The sequence below is a fragment of the Eumetopias jubatus genome, unplaced genomic scaffold, assembly GCF_037043125.1.
Source record: "Eumetopias jubatus isolate StellerSeaLion01/CBP00866 unplaced genomic scaffold, mEumJub1_p1.0 scaffold_1, whole genome shotgun sequence".
In the NCBI taxonomy this organism is placed as follows: domain Eukaryota; kingdom Metazoa; phylum Chordata; class Mammalia; order Carnivora; family Otariidae; genus Eumetopias; species Eumetopias jubatus.
The window spans coordinates 193,339,226-193,356,103 of record NW_028274807.1 but is presented as its reverse complement, the minus strand read 5'-3'; the positions used below and the strand labels follow the sequence as shown (position 1 = coordinate 193,356,103).

At 44.1% G+C, this 16,878-nt stretch overlaps 1 protein-coding gene across 3 annotated transcripts in view; it reads right to left on the bottom strand.

Annotated features, from left to right (window-relative positions):
• Positions 1 to 16,878, bottom strand: part of ARHGEF3 (Rho guanine nucleotide exchange factor 3) — a 309,795-nt gene that overhangs the window by 39,017 nt on the left and 253,900 nt on the right. For all 3 annotated transcript variants that reach the window (XM_088027978.1, XM_028110363.2, XM_028110364.2), the window contains one exon: positions 4,511 to 4,618. In XM_088027978.1, the coding sequence (XP_087884104.1) occupies positions 4,511 to 4,618 (108 nt within the window). The remainder of the gene's footprint in view (positions 1 to 4,510; positions 4,619 to 16,878) is intronic.

The following is a 16,878-nucleotide window of genomic DNA, read 5'->3' as shown; positions in this document are numbered from 1 at the left end:
TCCCATTTGTGGCTGGGGTTTTAACCTTTTTGGAAAAGCTGCTAGCCACGAGCTGTCCTGATATCCTTCTGAGCTAACCTGGGGTCTCCTGAGGAGCCAGAGGAAGGACTGCTAAGTGCTCCATTATTGATTAAAGTATTGTGGTTGAGTGTTTGGGCCTAAGTCATCTCTTCTATAATAAAAGGAACCCAACCTCAGACATAACTGGACACTGAAAGGGATATATATGTCTCTATGAGGCCAGCACCAGGGACAAGGGATACTGTGACAGAGAACCAAGCTGCTCGATTGCAGCCTCGAGTTGTTTTTGGAAGTAGAAGAGGCATATATAATAAACACCTATGAGTGAAGAATGAATGCTGAGAGGTTTGGGGCAGCCTCTACCCCACTCTCCTTGTTTTTTGTTCCTCCCCTTTTGGAACAGGCACGAAGACCACTGAGCACAAAACGGAAGAGAATGTGAAGACAGGCCACGGAGTATCCCTTTGGGGCCTCCTGCTTCCCCTCCTTCCTGCTCCTCAGATCACATTAGCACCCTATCCCCTTCTAGCTAAAGAGGGAAGCAATAAAGTCATGGGGCAGTTACTGAGATGCAGGCTGGAAATAATTCTGCAAAACATGCACTGCATGCATCAAGGTGACCAAGAGGGAGATATTTGTGGGGCAAGAGAGCATTCTCTCTGCTTTGCAGATCATCCTGCAAACACGGCTGTCTAACTGCACACAGGGGCATAGTTCCATTCACTGACCGCCCCCCACCAAGGACACACTCACAACATAAGCACAGTGCTCATGTTCTCTCTGTGTCCATGTACACAATCGTTATGAATTACCATTCTGCTTCTGCTGGCTTGTTTCTATCCTATAAATGGAGCCTGGAGTTAGCTATTTATCATTATATTTGAAAAAAGTAAAATAAAAAATTATTTTGCCAAAAAAAAAATATCTTTGAGGTTTTAGAAACCAATTTCCACATGTCAGATCCCTCCCTTGGGTCTGGCTTTCTCATCCTTGTTTGGCCTCAGTCTGTTGGATTTCAGACATGGCTTGATTTCTTTCTGTCCCAGTTCTCTAGGTCAGTGCAAATTTTCAAGATGACCAGATATTTCCTGAAGGCTTCCTAGCGTAATATCTGTAGGGCAGAGACAGGAGAGGAGGAATAAAGGCTGCCTGGGAAGCCAAAGGAAAGGTTTTGAGGGTACAACAATGGAGGATCTTATCGCAACACACAGTCAGGTCTGGGCTGTCGCGGGAGGCATAGAGCAAGCTGTCCCGAGACCTAGGAGCATAAACATGGAGTCTACAGGCCAGGCAAGGTGATGACAGTGAGTCAAAGGGTCAGGTATTGGAAGGACAATTGGGAGAGGTGGGGACATTTGTAGGTGACAACTGGCTGGCTACCCAGATCCAGCTCATTATTACCATGTAGCAACACGGGCCCAGCACTGCCGTGCTTTTCAATTCTTTAAAAGAAGCCAGAACTTAAATTCTTTTTTAAAAGATTTAATTAATTAGGGGCGCCTGAGTGGCTCAGCTGTTAAGCGTCTGCCTTCGGCTCAGGTCATGATCCCAGGGTCCTGGGATCGAGCCCCGCATCGGGCTCCCTGCTCAGCAGGAAGCCTGCTTCTCCCTCTCCCACTCCCCCTGCTTGTGTTCCCTCTCTCGCTGTGTCTCTCTCTGTCAAATAAATAAATAAAATCTTTTTAAAAAAGATTTAATTAATTAATTTAGAGAGTGTGTACAAGCAAGGGGAGAGGCAGAGGGAGTGGAAGAGAGAGAGAATCCCAAGCAAGCTCCAAGCCCAACACAGAGCCCGATGCGGGGCTTGATCCCACGACCCTGAGATCATGACCTGGCCTGAAATTAAGAGTCAGATGCTCAACTGATCGAGCCACCCAGGTGCCCGTGGAATTCCAAATTCTTATACGGATTGTTTGGATTTTCATATGTTAGCTCAAAACCCCTCACAGCCAAACAAAACACAATTTGAGAGCCAAATGTGGCCATGAATCACCAGAAGGCAACTCTGTGCAAAATGTAAGCAACATGAGGGCAGGATGTAGAGCCTCGTGTGTGATGAGGGCCCACCCAAGGCTTACAGAATGAGTGAGGGCCTTCCCAGGGAAGAGGTCCGACTGTCCTAGGAGAGCCAATGGGAAGACATGGCTGGCAGCACAGAGGTCTCATAGTCAAGGACGGAAATAACTATAGAGTGACCTTGAGCCCCAGCCACTGGGATGGAAAGGAAAGGGTGAAATGGCAGTAGACAGGCTAAAGAATTTTCAAAAAGCAGAACTCAGCAAAAGACCAGATGTGCAGGACTAGGGCAGTGATGAATCTTCCAGGGGAAGCCTGTGATGAACTTGGCCAGAGGGCTGAGGGACTGGTCATGGGGGAGAGAAGGTAAACACATTTTTCTTCACTAGCTTCAAAGCCCTTCATCTGGCTCCCCCAGATGACCTTATTTCTTTTTCTTCTCCATTCTCCCACAAAGGGGATCAGGGGATAAGCAAGGGCCCACAGGCCCAAGCACTGAGAGAAACAGAGCCAAACCTATAGCTAATTAGGTGATGAGGTATTCGTTCAGGAGAAACTGAGGAGAGCTAACAGAGGAATGGACAAGGCAGGGAATAAGCACCGAAGGAGGAGAGCATCCATAGGGAAATGTAAAGCACAGCCTGGGCTGTGCAGAATCATGGCATGTTGGCTGAATGGTGCAGAAGCAATGGCAGGAGGGGGTGAGGGAGACCTAAAATAGTCCTCAAATCATAGATTTTCATAGCATAGGACATGCCTTGGGTTCTGGTCCACAGTTTTCTTAATAACTCAGAAAGCCAAGATAAAGATACTGCTAAGCAAAAGTATTCAGGACAAGTAAGGAATGGCAGACTCAAGACCACTTCTCAGCTAAACAAGGTAAGCCTTTTCATGGCATGGCTTTTGTTGGCTTCAATCTGCAAGAGGATTTTTATGATTATGAAATTTGGTCCAAGGCCTTGGACAAATCTCAATATTCACCTTAAACCATGAGAGACTATGGCCTCTGAGAAACAAACTGAGGGTTCTAGAGGGGAGAGGGTGCGGGGATGGGTTAGCCTGGTGGTGGGTATTAAAGAGGGCACATTCTGCATGGAGCACTGGGTGTTATACGCAAACAATGAATCATGGAACATTATGTCAAAAACTAATGATGTAATGTATGGTGATTAACATAATAAAATAAAAAAGATAAACTTTATTGGGAATTTTAGAACAACTCTAGCCACTTGTTTACCAAAGAATTATTATAGTAGCTGGTATCTACTACTTAGCCAACTAATTAGTAAATTAGTGATTGCTAACAAAGGGCATAGTATAGTTTTGTTGGCAATATAGCCCTTTAAATGCACTATCTTATAAACACTAAGGACTTTATTTCTTTTCAAAGACTACTTTTTTTAAAGATTTAATTTATTTATTTGACAGAGAGAGAGTGTGCAAGCACAAGCAAGGGGAGCAGGAGAGGGAGAAGCAGGCTCCTACTGAGCAGGGAGCCCGATGCAGGACTCGATCCCAGGACCCTGGGATGACGATCTGAGCCGAAGGCAGACGCTTAACTGACTGAGCCACCCAGTCGTCCCAATACTAAGGACTTTAAATGCACTATCTTATAAATCTTTACAATGATTCTATTCTAAAGAAGCTGTGGCATTACCCCCAATTTACCCATTAGGAATAAAAGCAAGACCTAGAGACATTAAGTCACCTGCCCAAGGTAACAAAGTCTCTGGGGCACAGAGCCAAGATCAGAACTGAAGTACTTCCACTACAGGGCCTTTCCTCTAAGCCAGGAGTCAGGAAACATTGTCTGTAAAGGGGCCAGATAGTAAATATTTGGGCCTTGTGTGTAATATGGTCTCTGTCCTTGACTGTGCCACTGGAATGGAAAAGCAACCACAGGCGGTACATAAATATTGAGGCATGCCTGTTTTCCAACAAATCTTTACTGAATGGACACTGAAATTTGAGTGTCATATAATTTTCAAGTGTCATGAAATATTGTTCCTCTTTTGACTTTTGCCCCAGTCATTTTAAAAGGAAAAACCATTCTCAGCTTGTGTACCATAAGAAAACAGGGGGCAGGCTGAATTTTTCTCCTCATGCTGTCATCTGCTGACCCTGGTCTAAGCACTAGACTCTCCTACCTTCCAGCTCATGTCACCTGCTGGTTTTCTTAGGAAGCCCATAGATACTTTAGGACCAATCCTGTGAGTGTGCATATGGATGGGGTATAGGACTCTGAGGAAAGATCCAGCAGAGATGACTCCTCAAGTCAGCCCTCAAAGGACTCCATCTGACCCCAGTTTACAACTGGAAAGCACATCTTTCTTCCTTTCAGTTCCCTTGTTTGCTCTCTTCTGCTGAAATAAGCATTGGTTCAGATCTCAGGGGAGGTTCTGGGGAGAGCAGCAATGACCCCTCCCACACAACATGGTTTGCTGCAAACACAAACCCACAGTGTCCTCCTTACCTGCAGGGTTTGGCTGAAGCGCTTTAATGGTGTGGCCTTCACGGGTGGGATGAGGTTTGCTAGTGATGTGACTCTGGAAAGGGGTTTGACACGTTTATTACTAGGCTCCTAGAGGGTTAAAAAAAAAAAAAAGGAAGGAAAATGTCAAGGTTAATTACGGACAACATAACTCCACCCTACAGTCCAGTCCCACTCCACGAGCTACTCCTACCAATCTATGGAATATAAACTGTGCCCCGTCTCACTCCAGCTGTGTGGAGATGACTTGGCTCAGGAGCCAGGGAAGGGGAAATGGCAGGGGACATCAACAGAAGCAGCCTCTGGGCAGACAGCAAATGGGTAGGGTCTGCTCCCTACACTTCACCCCCAATATCTGCTAGCTTTTAATTCAGAAGCTTCCACTTAGAATCATTCTCCCTGGGGCGCCTGGGTGGCTCAGTCGTTAAGCGTCCGCCTTCGGCTCAGGTCATGATCCCAGGTCCTGGGATAGAGCCCCACATCAGGTTCCCTGCTCAGCAGGGAGTCTGCCTGTCCCTCTTCCTCTGCCTCTTTCCCTTCCCCACCCCTTGTGCTCAATCTCTGTCAAATAAATAAGTAAAATCTTAAAAAAAAAATCATTCTCCCCAATGCCTCCTGCAGAGAAAAGCTGCCTCAGATTTCCCATCCAATGACCTTGTCAGGCAGTTGTGTTTTGATGCTTCTGGTTTCATCTTTTTATTTATTTATTTTTAAAGATTTTATTTATTTATTTGACAGAGAGAGACACAGCGAGAGAGGGAACACAAGCAGGGGGAGTGGGAGAGGGAGAAGCAGGCTTCCTGCTGAGCAGGGAGCCCGATGCGGGGCTCGATCCCAGGACCCTGGGATCATGACCTGAGCTGAAGGCAGACGCTTAACGACTGAGCCACCCAGGCGCCCGTTTTCATCTTTTTAAAAACCCTTTCTCCACCTTGCCTGAAGCCACTCCCCAAATTTCTTTTATGCAATGGGGCTTTTCTTAAGCACAAGGAATGTTTATCAGTTCATTAAATTAAAAAAATTTATTTTAAAGGAAGTTCTTCTATTGCTGGGCTCTTACAAAGCATCTTTGTTTCTACAGTATATTTGAAATGCACCTATGAATACTTATAAATAACAACCAGTAAGAGAAAATGTAGAGAGAAATTCCTACCGTGTGCATCTGTTTTTATAATTCATATAGCCACAAGTTTTGAAAATCACCTCCACATAAAACATTTGCAAATCTGCAAGTTACCCCAAACCAAGCTGATGGGTGTGACCATTCCAATGTCTTTGCAGAGGAGAATTACATAAAAACAACAGGCTGCAGGAAAGAGGGACATGACAGACAAAACATTTTACAAAGACAAAGAGAACAGTTACCCTTGCCTTCCTAAGTTCCATCTGACCTGCCGTAGATGCTGGACAGCACATGAAGGCACCAAATTTTGATGGAAAAAGCCAAACTTGCCAATTGCTGTGGTGAACCTCAACCATTTCCAGAGGAAGCCTCAAGATGCTCATCTTTCTTTTTCAGCCATTGCTTTCAAAGTTTTGAGGGGTAAAGCAGAACTTCAGATTCTCCAGGACATCCCTGCAAGGTGTTTTGAACATAGTAGGTGCTTGGAAAAATCTTGCCTGAATTTGGAATTCTGTCGAGAAACTCTCGTGTCATTTTGTGCCCTTGCCAATCTCAGATGTCAGAAGCCCTCTTGGAAATAGACCCGATCTTCCTGGCATTTAAAGAGAAACATTAAAAGACTAAAGAAAAAAAAGTGCAAAACAATTCCATAATGTTGCCAGGATTGACTTCATGATTTCTCGAAGCAGCGAAATACTTTTCCAAGACAGAGAATGAATCTGGGCTGCCGGGGACCTCTCCAGCTTCTTGGCATGCTGAGCGGAACAGACAGTAGGAAACTCTCCGAACACTGGGGAGGCTCAGTTCCAAAATGCAAGGGATGAATCTCTCAATATGAGAGACATCACATTACTATTATTGACGTGCTGAAGAGGAAGATCCAATAGCCCTTCTGCTTCTAGGTGACAATGTCCTTCAGGGTGCTCCCTGTCCAGTGCCTGGCTCCTGAGCATCTGTGCCCGGAGGAGGATTTTTAAAATATTTTTTACGTCAGAGCTGCATCACCAGCATACTAAATACACACACACACACACACACACACACACACACAAACACACACCCTCTTGAGCAGCCTCTGAATTTCTCGAAATAGCTCCTGCTTTGGGCTGGAAATGCCAGAGTTGTGATATCACCAGCTTTGGTGGTCCAAACTGCATTGCAGCAAATGGTGGAGGGGGGCGTTCATGGGGCAGCAGGACTTGGTCTCAGATGATCCTGCAAACACCTCAGAGCCCGGAGACTCCCAGATCTCCATTTTTTTTTAATGGCTAAAGGTGCTGGATCACAGATACTGTATCAGAATGGGGAGGCTGAAAGGCAAATGCCAATTGGGTTCTCTTGCTTTAAAAAGGGGCAGGGAGCAGCGCACGCTTGGCAGGATGGGGAAGATTCAGTTCTGTTCCACTTGCTGTGTCATCTTTTCTAAGGTTCTGTTGACTTTGCTGTATGACCCAGCCCACGGGTGTTTACACAGCTACAAGATATATGCACAATGCAGATGCCAGCCCCTCTGCACGTTGTGTGCAGCGGCACTACATGAGAATGTAATTAAAACTCTTTCCTAGGGCATTGCCTATTTGGAAGTAAACATCAGGCTGCTCTCTGGCAATCTGACATTCCCAAGTAATGAACAACTGAACCAGAAACCACTGCTGCATGATTTAGTGCTGTGATCCAGCAAAGCAGGCAGGTGCAATTTTAAAACCAGAACATTTATAGGTTATTGGATCTATGGAGGAGGCTTTATGCCTGACCCACATGAGCAAAGTATGAATTATGGTGTTCTCCTTGAGGGCTTCAGTGAGACTAGGAGATTAAAAAAATTCTTGGCCTAATTTGATTTTTCTTTTCCATTTACTCAGTATGTCTCCAGCTACATTTTACTGCTATCTAAAAAGAGCCCTCGGGGAAAATGTTTCCATATTCTAGTTAAATAGCTCTACTGAAAACTAGCAAATGCAATTCCAAGGATGCTTTTGGGCTTTACAGAGAGATGACAGAATACAACCCGCAGAAGCTTCCTAGTCCAACAACTCGGCTGCCAGACTAAGCTGGGCAAAATCAATGCTAAACCCAGACACAAGATATCCTGTTTCAAGTGCAGACACCACCCCCACCATGCAATTTTAAGAAGGGCAGGAGGGCATCTCACTAAAAAGGTTTAAAAGCAGAAAAAAGATAAAGGCATTGAGTATTGTGTGTAGGCAGTATTGTCTGTATAACAAAATTTTGTTTAGTCTTTTCTAGGCCTTATAGGTTTTTGGTTTTTCTTGTCTTATTGCACTAGCTAGGGCCACCTATATATTATTGATTACAGGCTGAGAGAGTGGGTATACTATAATTCTTGATTCTAAAGTGATTATTATGAAGGTTCATCATTATGAAGTGTGTTTGCTGAGAGCATGGAAGAGATGCCCTTTATCAAGTAGAAAAAGTTCCACTCTATGATAAGTTTGCTGTGAATTTTTATAATGAACGAATACTGACTTTTATCAAATGTTTTCTTGTTATCTTTTCAGAGGACAAGGGAAGGGAAAAAAAGAAGGGAGAGGGGCAGGACGGGAAGAAGACAATGAAGACGCATGGAGGTCACATATTTTCATAAATGTATTGGCACGGCAATTTAAAACATCTTTTAGGCTTGAATTACAAACAAAGGGGAACAAAGCACCCTGTGCCATTTTATTTTTAATGTGAGATTTTATTTTTGTTTTTTTTTAAAGATTTTATTTATTCATTTGAGAGAGAGAGGGAGAAGCAGACTCCCCGCTGATCAGGGAGCCCGACGCAGGGCTCAATCCCAGGGCCCCAGGATCATGACCCAAGCCAAAGGCAGACGTTTAACCGCCAGACTCCCTGAAGTCTGCTCTATTCTATTTTTAAAAAAGATTTTATTTATTTATTTGTCAGAGCGAGAGAGCCACCCAGGCACCCCTAAGGTGAGATTTTATTAAGTAGATTTTCCTACTCCTTCGCTAGGGGAGACAATGGTTTTCTTTCCCTCTCCTCCTTCTTACCTCCCAACAGGTGAAAAACGAAAACAGGTTACATGCATGTAAGGTCAAGTGCCTATCATATCAATATAATCTAGCACAACTATTTATACCTTCAAAAATGATTCCATTCTAATAGACGTGGCATATAGGAAACCATCACTCATTCTCCTTGCACTTCATTTTTGCAGCTAGAGTGGTGTTGGGGAGAAACAGGAGGGTCTTCCTCATTGTGTTTGTAGGTGCCATGAGACTACCTTCACTCAGACACAAACCCAGCCCAAGAGGGACCAGAAATGCCTTCATCAGTGCAGGACTGACCACTCTACTGCAGGGCAACACTGCTCTTGGCTGTTATACACCTGGCCAGGAGCAAGGGAGAGGTGAGAATCAACTGTGCTAGCAGAAGCTTCTGCCCATGAGTTGATGGAGTCAGAAAAGTCTTTCAAATGTTTGAGGACACCAGGGAAGCCTTAGGCAGGGCTCCATCTCTGTGGAAGGAGGAGGTGTGCTAGGAATACCCAGTAGCCCTCTAGGAGGCTTTCACCATCCTCATGTTGAACAGAAGTTACAATCTCAGAGTAGTTGAGAAGCTTTCATATTATGAAATAATAGTAATAATAATAATAAGCTCATATATTGTGCAGGGACTTCTCTCAATGCTTTACAGATATCTACTAATTTATTCCTCCTAATATCCCTGCAAGGTAGATACCATGATGATCCATATTTTAAAGATAGAGATAGAGATACTGAGGCAGAGGATGAGCTATGTGCTTAAAGTCACTCAAAAGAGGTGGCCAGGATTTAAACCTAGGCAGGCTGGCTCCAGAGCCCCTGCCTTACAGCTTTGTGTAAGGGGCCAGATAGTAAATGTTTTAGGCTTTGTGGGCATCTAGCCTCTGTCATGACTATTCATCTCTGCCATCAGCCTTAAACAGTATGTAAATAAATGAATGTGATTATGTTCCATTATAGACACTAAAATCTGAATTCCACAGAGTTTTTACATGTCACAAAATATTACTGTTTTGCTTTTTTCAACCATTAAAAACAGAAACGATTCTTCGCTTGAAGACCAGAGGAAGTGGGCTATATTTGGCCCATGGGCCATAGTTTGCAGACCACTGCTCTATACTGCTTGCTGGCTTTATAGGGATCATTTCCTGCATCAGCTGTCCTCAGCCTCAGCCTTTCTGCTGCGACATACCCAAAGACTCCCAGGTACGGCACCCTCCCAAAGCACACTTAGACAGTCTTCAAGCTCTGGAGATGGCATAGGCTTGATTTGTTGATTCTTTCTGGAGCTGGGTATTCAGGGTCCTCCCCTGGTAAGCAGGGGAGATATCTGACTTATCTTTATGTGAGTAAGCCCTATCCTACTACATTTTATTTTCTTAACTTTCCAAATAATTCAGCCCAAGCACGACACAAACGTTCCCTGACCATTAATGTATACAAATAAGGGACAAACAAAATGATAGGATGCCTGGGATCTGCTTCATAGTAATACAGGAAGAGGGAGCCAGGATGTGTAGGAACGAAGGCTGACCACAGGTTGATAACTGTCAAAGTTGGGGGGCGGGCAAAGGGATCTCAGTATACAGTTCTGCCTGTGGCATACAGTCAGACACTAGATAATACAAAGGTTTATTTTAATGGACAGAGAACCATTTTGCAAATGTATCAGTGAGCAGACAGATGCCATCAAAGATTTGTACTTCAGCTGTTAGTGAGGGTCTGGTGAGAAAGGATACTGAAAGAGACAGATGACAGACATCATCTAGAACTGAACACAATTAGAAGAAACCTGATAAAATGAAAGAAAAAAAATCCCACTAGTGAATTTCAGTAACTTTCAACTAACATAGGCCAGAAGAGGGAAGGGTCTGTGTGGCTGGGAAATCAAAAGCTGGGAGAGCTACTTTGAAACGTTCAAACTTAAAGATGAGCAACCCCATGGAGAGTCGCCGACCCTAGCCGCCAGACTCCCTGAAGTCTGCTCTATTCTATTTTTTAAAAAGATTTTATTTATTTATTTGTCAGAGAGAGAGACAGAGAGACAGAGAGAGAGCACAAGCAGGGGGAGTGGCAGGCAGAAGGAGAAGCAGGCTCCCCACTGAGCAAGGAGCCCGGTGTGAGACTCAATCCGAGGACCCCGGGATCATGACCTGAGCTTAAGGCAGACACTTAATTGACTGAGCCACCCAGGCGCCCCTGCTCTATTCTATTTGCTGGTTTTTTATTTGTTCTCATCAAGAAACCATCAACAGGCTGCCAATCATGGGACTCCATGATATAAAACAATCTGGTGAAGTTGCACTCTGACGTAGAAACATAGAGAGAGAATAGGAGCCATTCAAGGTCAGACTGCCCGGGGAGGGGACACTTCTGTTCTGTTGTATTTATTTTATGAGAGTGCTTCCGTTTCCCCGATTCTGCCTCCCCAAATTCATGTTTTTCTCTCCATTCCTACAACAGCACCATCTTCTACTAAGAAGGCAAGGCCTCCCATCCTCACTCCCACTCTGCCTCTCTCCAGGTACATAAACGTAAAGTGTGTGACCCCATGACTGTCTTGACTTGACTTTACCACCTGCATCCTTAGGCCCAAAGGCTGGTTCACAGGGTCTTATGGTTTATGCCCAAGCTTCTTACCCTTCAAAACTTCTAGGTCACCACAAATATTATGGTGTTCTCACTTCTGTTGACGCCTCCTATTGCCAAGGCCTTCCCACCCTTTTTGGGTTTTTCACTGACTTGCTGGTCAGTTTTTTTTTTTTTACTCTTGCCTGTGCCTCCTCCAAGCCATACCTTTACTTCAAGTGGCTCCTATCCTCCCCTCTGGGGGACCTGACAGCCTGCTTTGTAACTTATCCCTCAGAGACAACATATTCCTGCAGGTTCTCCTTCCTAGCTAATGTTTTTCTAACTAAATGATTAAAAATGAGCCTCATTAAAAAAAATCTATCTGTGTGGCGCCTGGGTGGCTCAGTCAGTTAAGCGGCTGCCTTCGGCCCAGGTCATGATCCCAGAGTCCTGGGATAGAGCCCTGCATCGGGCTCCTTGCTCAGCAGGAAGCCTGCTTCTCCATCTGCCTCTGCCCCTCCCCCGGCTTGTTTTCTCTCTCTCTCTCTCTCTAATAAATAAAATCTTTTAAAAAATCTATCTATCTATCTATCTGGGTCTAGCTCTCATACATTCTAGCTGGGTGATCTCAAGCAAGTTACTTACCCACAGTCTCTTCAACTGAAAAACGAGGAAAGAATCCTCCCATAATGCAGTAGTGGGGATTGTGGCTAAGAGCTATCACTTAATTCTGTAAGAGTTTATAATCTGTGTCAGGCACTGGGTTGACCGCATTATATGGATTTACTTGTAGCAACTTCAGAATATCCAACGAGAGAGCTAAGATCACTATTCTCATTTTACAGATGAGTAAGCTGAGGCTCAATGAGTGTAAGTAGTTACACAGGTCACCTATCTCAGGTGGCAGAGGCAAGATGGGGATCCTATCCTGGACCACACACCTCAGCTACACTATTCCGCCCAAGAGACAACAATAATGAGTACACAGCACACTGCCTTGTGAAAAGCAAGCTTTCCGTGAACAGAGCCTAAAATCGAACTCACAAACTGGTATGATTTTACTAGATCATTTCTCCTCCCCTTCACCTTTCCCACTAAGAACAGGTGAATTTACATAATCACTCAATGTGTGCATTCTCTTTTTTAAAGAAACTGATCTTGAAATAATTTTAGATTTATAGAAGAGTTGCAAGAACAGTACAGAATGTTCCCATGCGCTCTGTACCCCCCCTTCCCCGATGTTAACATCTTACATAACTATGGTACGTTTATCAAAACTACGATACTAAAAACAAACTGAGGGTTCTAGAGGGGAGGGGGGTAGGGGGGTGGGTTAGCCTGGTGATGGGTATTAAAGAGGGCACGTTCTGCGTGGAGCACTGGGTGTTATGCACAAACAATGAATCATGGAACACTATATCAAAAACTAATGATGTAATGTATGATGATGAACATAACAATAAAAATTTTAAAAAATAAGGTTATAATGCCTAAAAAAAAAAACTATGATACTAACATTGCTACAAGATTACTAACTAAACTATTAGAGGATTTACTAGGATTTCACCAGTTTCCCCACTAATGTCCCTTTTCTGTTTCAGGATCCAGTCCAGAATTTCACATTTCACGGTCATATCTCTGTACTTTCCTCCAAACTGTGACAGTTCCCTGGTTTGTCTTTCATGACATTGACACTTTTGAAGAGTACTGGTCAGTTATTTTGCCGAATGTCTCTCCATTTAGATCTGAGGTTTTCTTGTGATTAAAATAAGATTATGCATTTTTGTGGGCCCCCGGGTGGCTCAGTTGGTTAAGCATCCGACTCTTGATTTCCACTCAGGTCATGATCTTGGGGTAGTGGGATCGAGAGCCCTGTGTTGGGCTCTTCACTCAGTGGGGAGTCTGAGGATTCTCTGTTTCCCTCTCCCTCCGCCCCTCCCCCTACTCACAGGTACTCTCTCTCTCTAAAAGTAAATAAATCTTAAAAAAAAAAAAAGGGTTATGCATTTTTGGCAAGAATACAACAGAAGTGACTTGTCCTTTTTTGGTACATCATATCAGGGTAACATTATCTTATTACTCACTTACCATTTGGTTAAGGTGGTGGTATGGGTTGAACTATATACCCCTAAACAGATACATTGAAGTTCTACCCCCAAACCTGTGAAAGTGACCTTTTTTGAAAATAGGATCTTTGCAGATATAATCAAGCTAGTTCATACTAGATTAGAGTGTGTCCTAAATCCAATCACCTATATCCTTATAGAAAGGAAATTTAAAGACACAAAGGGAGAAGGCAATATAATGACAGAGGCAGCAACTGGAGTGATATGTCTAAGCCAAAGAACACCAAGGATTGACAACAAATACCAGAAGCTAGGAAGAGGCAAGGAAGGATTCCCCTGCCAGTTTCTGAGGCCAAGACCTTGATTTAAGACTTCTGGTCTCCAGAACAGTGAGAAATAAATTTTGTTCTAAGCCACCCAGCCTGTGGTACTTTGTTACAACTACCCTAGGACACTAATACAGGTGTTATCTGCTGGATTTCTCCTTATAAATTTACTATTCCCTTTGTAATTAATACATATATGGGAAGAGATATGTTGTGACTATGTGCATCCTTTTAAATCTAACTGTGTGAGTGTTTATATAACATTTGCAAAATTGGTTTCACTAAAGTGTACATCTGTTACCCTAGGGGGGGTGTCTCTTGGCTGAACAGGGCGAACCAGAAGGCTGATCCAGGCAAAGTACCCAAGAGAGTCAGTGTTGGCTGGAGCGGGCAAGGAGAGGGACACAGTGGACCACAGGGGCATGCAGGACACAGAGGCAGCGATGAGGAGGCCTTCATAGAGCCGTTTGAGCAAGGGGACTGGGGCTACAGGAACACAAAGCTTCTTTGGAGCCTGCAAGTGACTCTTCATCTTATTTTCTTGTAAAGAGAAAAAGACCATAATGAAATAATGGTTTCTAACTCTAAAATTTCCATTAAGTGGTTTTTTTTTTTTTCTGTTCCCTTTTCCCTGGCACAGAGCTAACTGACCTGGTATCATCTGTTACCAGAAGTTGAAAGGCAAATAATGAGGCCCAAATTCCAACGGAAACCTGGCTTCATTGATTAGGCCAAATGCATTTCAGAATTATTGGTTTTTAACCCACAAGGTGAGCAAAAGGTCTTCAAACTCAGAACTATAATTTTCCTTCAGAGATGCTTATCCGTGGTTTCAACAAAAGGGCTACAGACTTTGTGGACTTGGACAGACCACCAGGAACAGCTCCTGGAGGGATCCCTGATACCTTTGTCTTGGCTAATCTCAAAGATGGAGGCCACACCCTGTGCTTATTCTCTCCAGCTGTGGGTCTGGTTGCCTTGCCCTATGCATCCAAGGGAGATTTGATCTCCTCTTTGATGAAATGGCTCAACTCTCTCCATATCAGATGCTATAAGAAAAACATCTCAATTTCTTAAAAAAAAAAAAAAAGCCATGTGGGTGTTTTTGTTTGTTTTTTATTTATTTTTTTTGTACTTTTGCTTGCTAACGGAGAGTAAGGAGAGCCTGGATAAATAAAATTCACAGACCACTCTGAGTTCGTTCAGTCTCATGGCCAAGCTGTAGACAGGATATTGGATTGCTATGTTGAGAATCCAACAATCTCTCTAGCCTCCTCTCCTGGAAATGCTAAACAGCAGATGACGATAGAGATGTCACAAGATGGTCTGCGCAAATCCACAAATTAAACCATCAGCTCTCGGGGCCACAAAACTGAACACGTGAAGGTTGGAGAGATGATATTTATTCCCTGAACATCAAGTCTTCTCGGCCTGTGCCAGTCAGCACCTACGGCCTCTGGCCAAAGTCGGCCTGAGAGGTGGCTGCTTTTGGGAAGCCTTGATAAAGGGGGAGGCATCAGGGGGACATGTGACTGAGCTAAGACAATGCTGGCATGAGCCTCTGAAAGCCTGCTTAGTCCCTGCTCCAAACAGAGCCTCCCATAAAAAGCAAATAAAAAAAGAGGCTCGAAAGAAAATCACATTTTATGACAACTTCTGTGGTCATCCCGGCTTCATTTCCTCCAGGCCTCCCCGTTTCCTTCAAGTCTAAAACACATGTTGGCAAAACACTATAGCTCCCTAATGTTCATATAAACTAAATGGCAAAATGAAGGGAAGGAGGGGCGTGGGGCAAGGGAGATGGATTTCAGCCAGTATACCCCTGCAGAAGCAATTAATCTTACTACAGACTCAGAGGGCTAATGTTCAGGGCAAACCATTTTGTTTCTGAGGGCAGACGTCAAGCAACTTATTATCTTTATTTTTCTGATTATCATTGAATTTGTGCCCCTACACTGGAAAAATAAGCTGACCTACTTGTCTGCCATGGGGAAATTCATTTTTGCTGAATGACGGTGATGGGATAAAAAAAATGAACCTTGGGAAATAATTCAGTAAAATATGGGACTCTCAGAGCTGAAGCAGGCAACGGCAGCCTAGGTTACGAACATAATCTCTTAGCAGTGCTGGTAAAATAAAACAGAACCACTGTTTCAAGACACTGTATTTTTGGCAAATGTTTCCACTCCTCAATTATTTTCAAAGTTATTCGTTTCAGTCAACATTATAAGGGTAAGTCAACATTTGTCCTGGCAGCAAGCCCAAATTTGTTATTTTATTAGTCTGCTACTGGTTAAATTGGCCCAAGATTAAACACATCTAATAAATAGCCCTAAAATATTGGAGTTTAGTGGAAGACCACATTCAAGTTCTCTTACACAGGATGTTACCATTAACCTTGGGAAGAGGAGAAATGTACACCCACATCCCAGTTAAGTTCCTTTTAGCAAACGCCAGCCCATCTCCTGAAACTCATTTTGGTCATGCCCAGACATGGCACTCCAGACCTTCAGAGAAAGAGGAAGCCAAATATTTAGCTCTCTCTGCGGTCCCTGGGTCCACATCTGCCTTCTGAACGTCAAGCAAAACTCTTACTTTCTCGAGGCAAACAGGGCCAGATGCTCGGGGCTAAAGCGTTTCATCAGTCTGACCTCCTAAAAAAAGTCTCAGGGCTTCCAGCAGGGTCATGCCTCTGTGGCCCTGCAGGGAAGGCAGCTCTGGGCCCAGAAGATATTTTCTCACAGTTAGATTCAGGTTATGCATTTTTCACAAGAATGCCACAGAAACGATGTGCTCACCATGCCACACCCATCTGGGGGTCTAGAAAATGGGGTCAAAGGACACACCTCTGGCTGCAGAATGCTAACAAGGTACCCAGAGGTGGCAGGGGTGGCCTAATCACAGGCACAGGGCCCAGAGGAAGGCCTCCTCTGTGGTTCTGGGGTTTTGCAGGCAGTCATTTCCTACTGACTTCTTGGAAACCCTTGGGTGGGATACAAATTCTGCATTTGTTTTTCTCTATAAAAGGGAATCCCTGGCTTCCCCTTGGGCTGAGTTGGAGGGGAAGGGGGAGGAGAATGCCACTGGGGATTCCACCCCTGCTTCAGGGTTTGGGAACTGCCATGTACAGACCTCAAGGGTACTTTAAGGATATTTGCCGAGGCTTCCCCAGAATTTAGGAATAAGCCGAAAGTAACAAAGTTCTTATCATGCCGGCTCAAAGAATGTGTTGATTCTTTGCAAAGGATCTAAG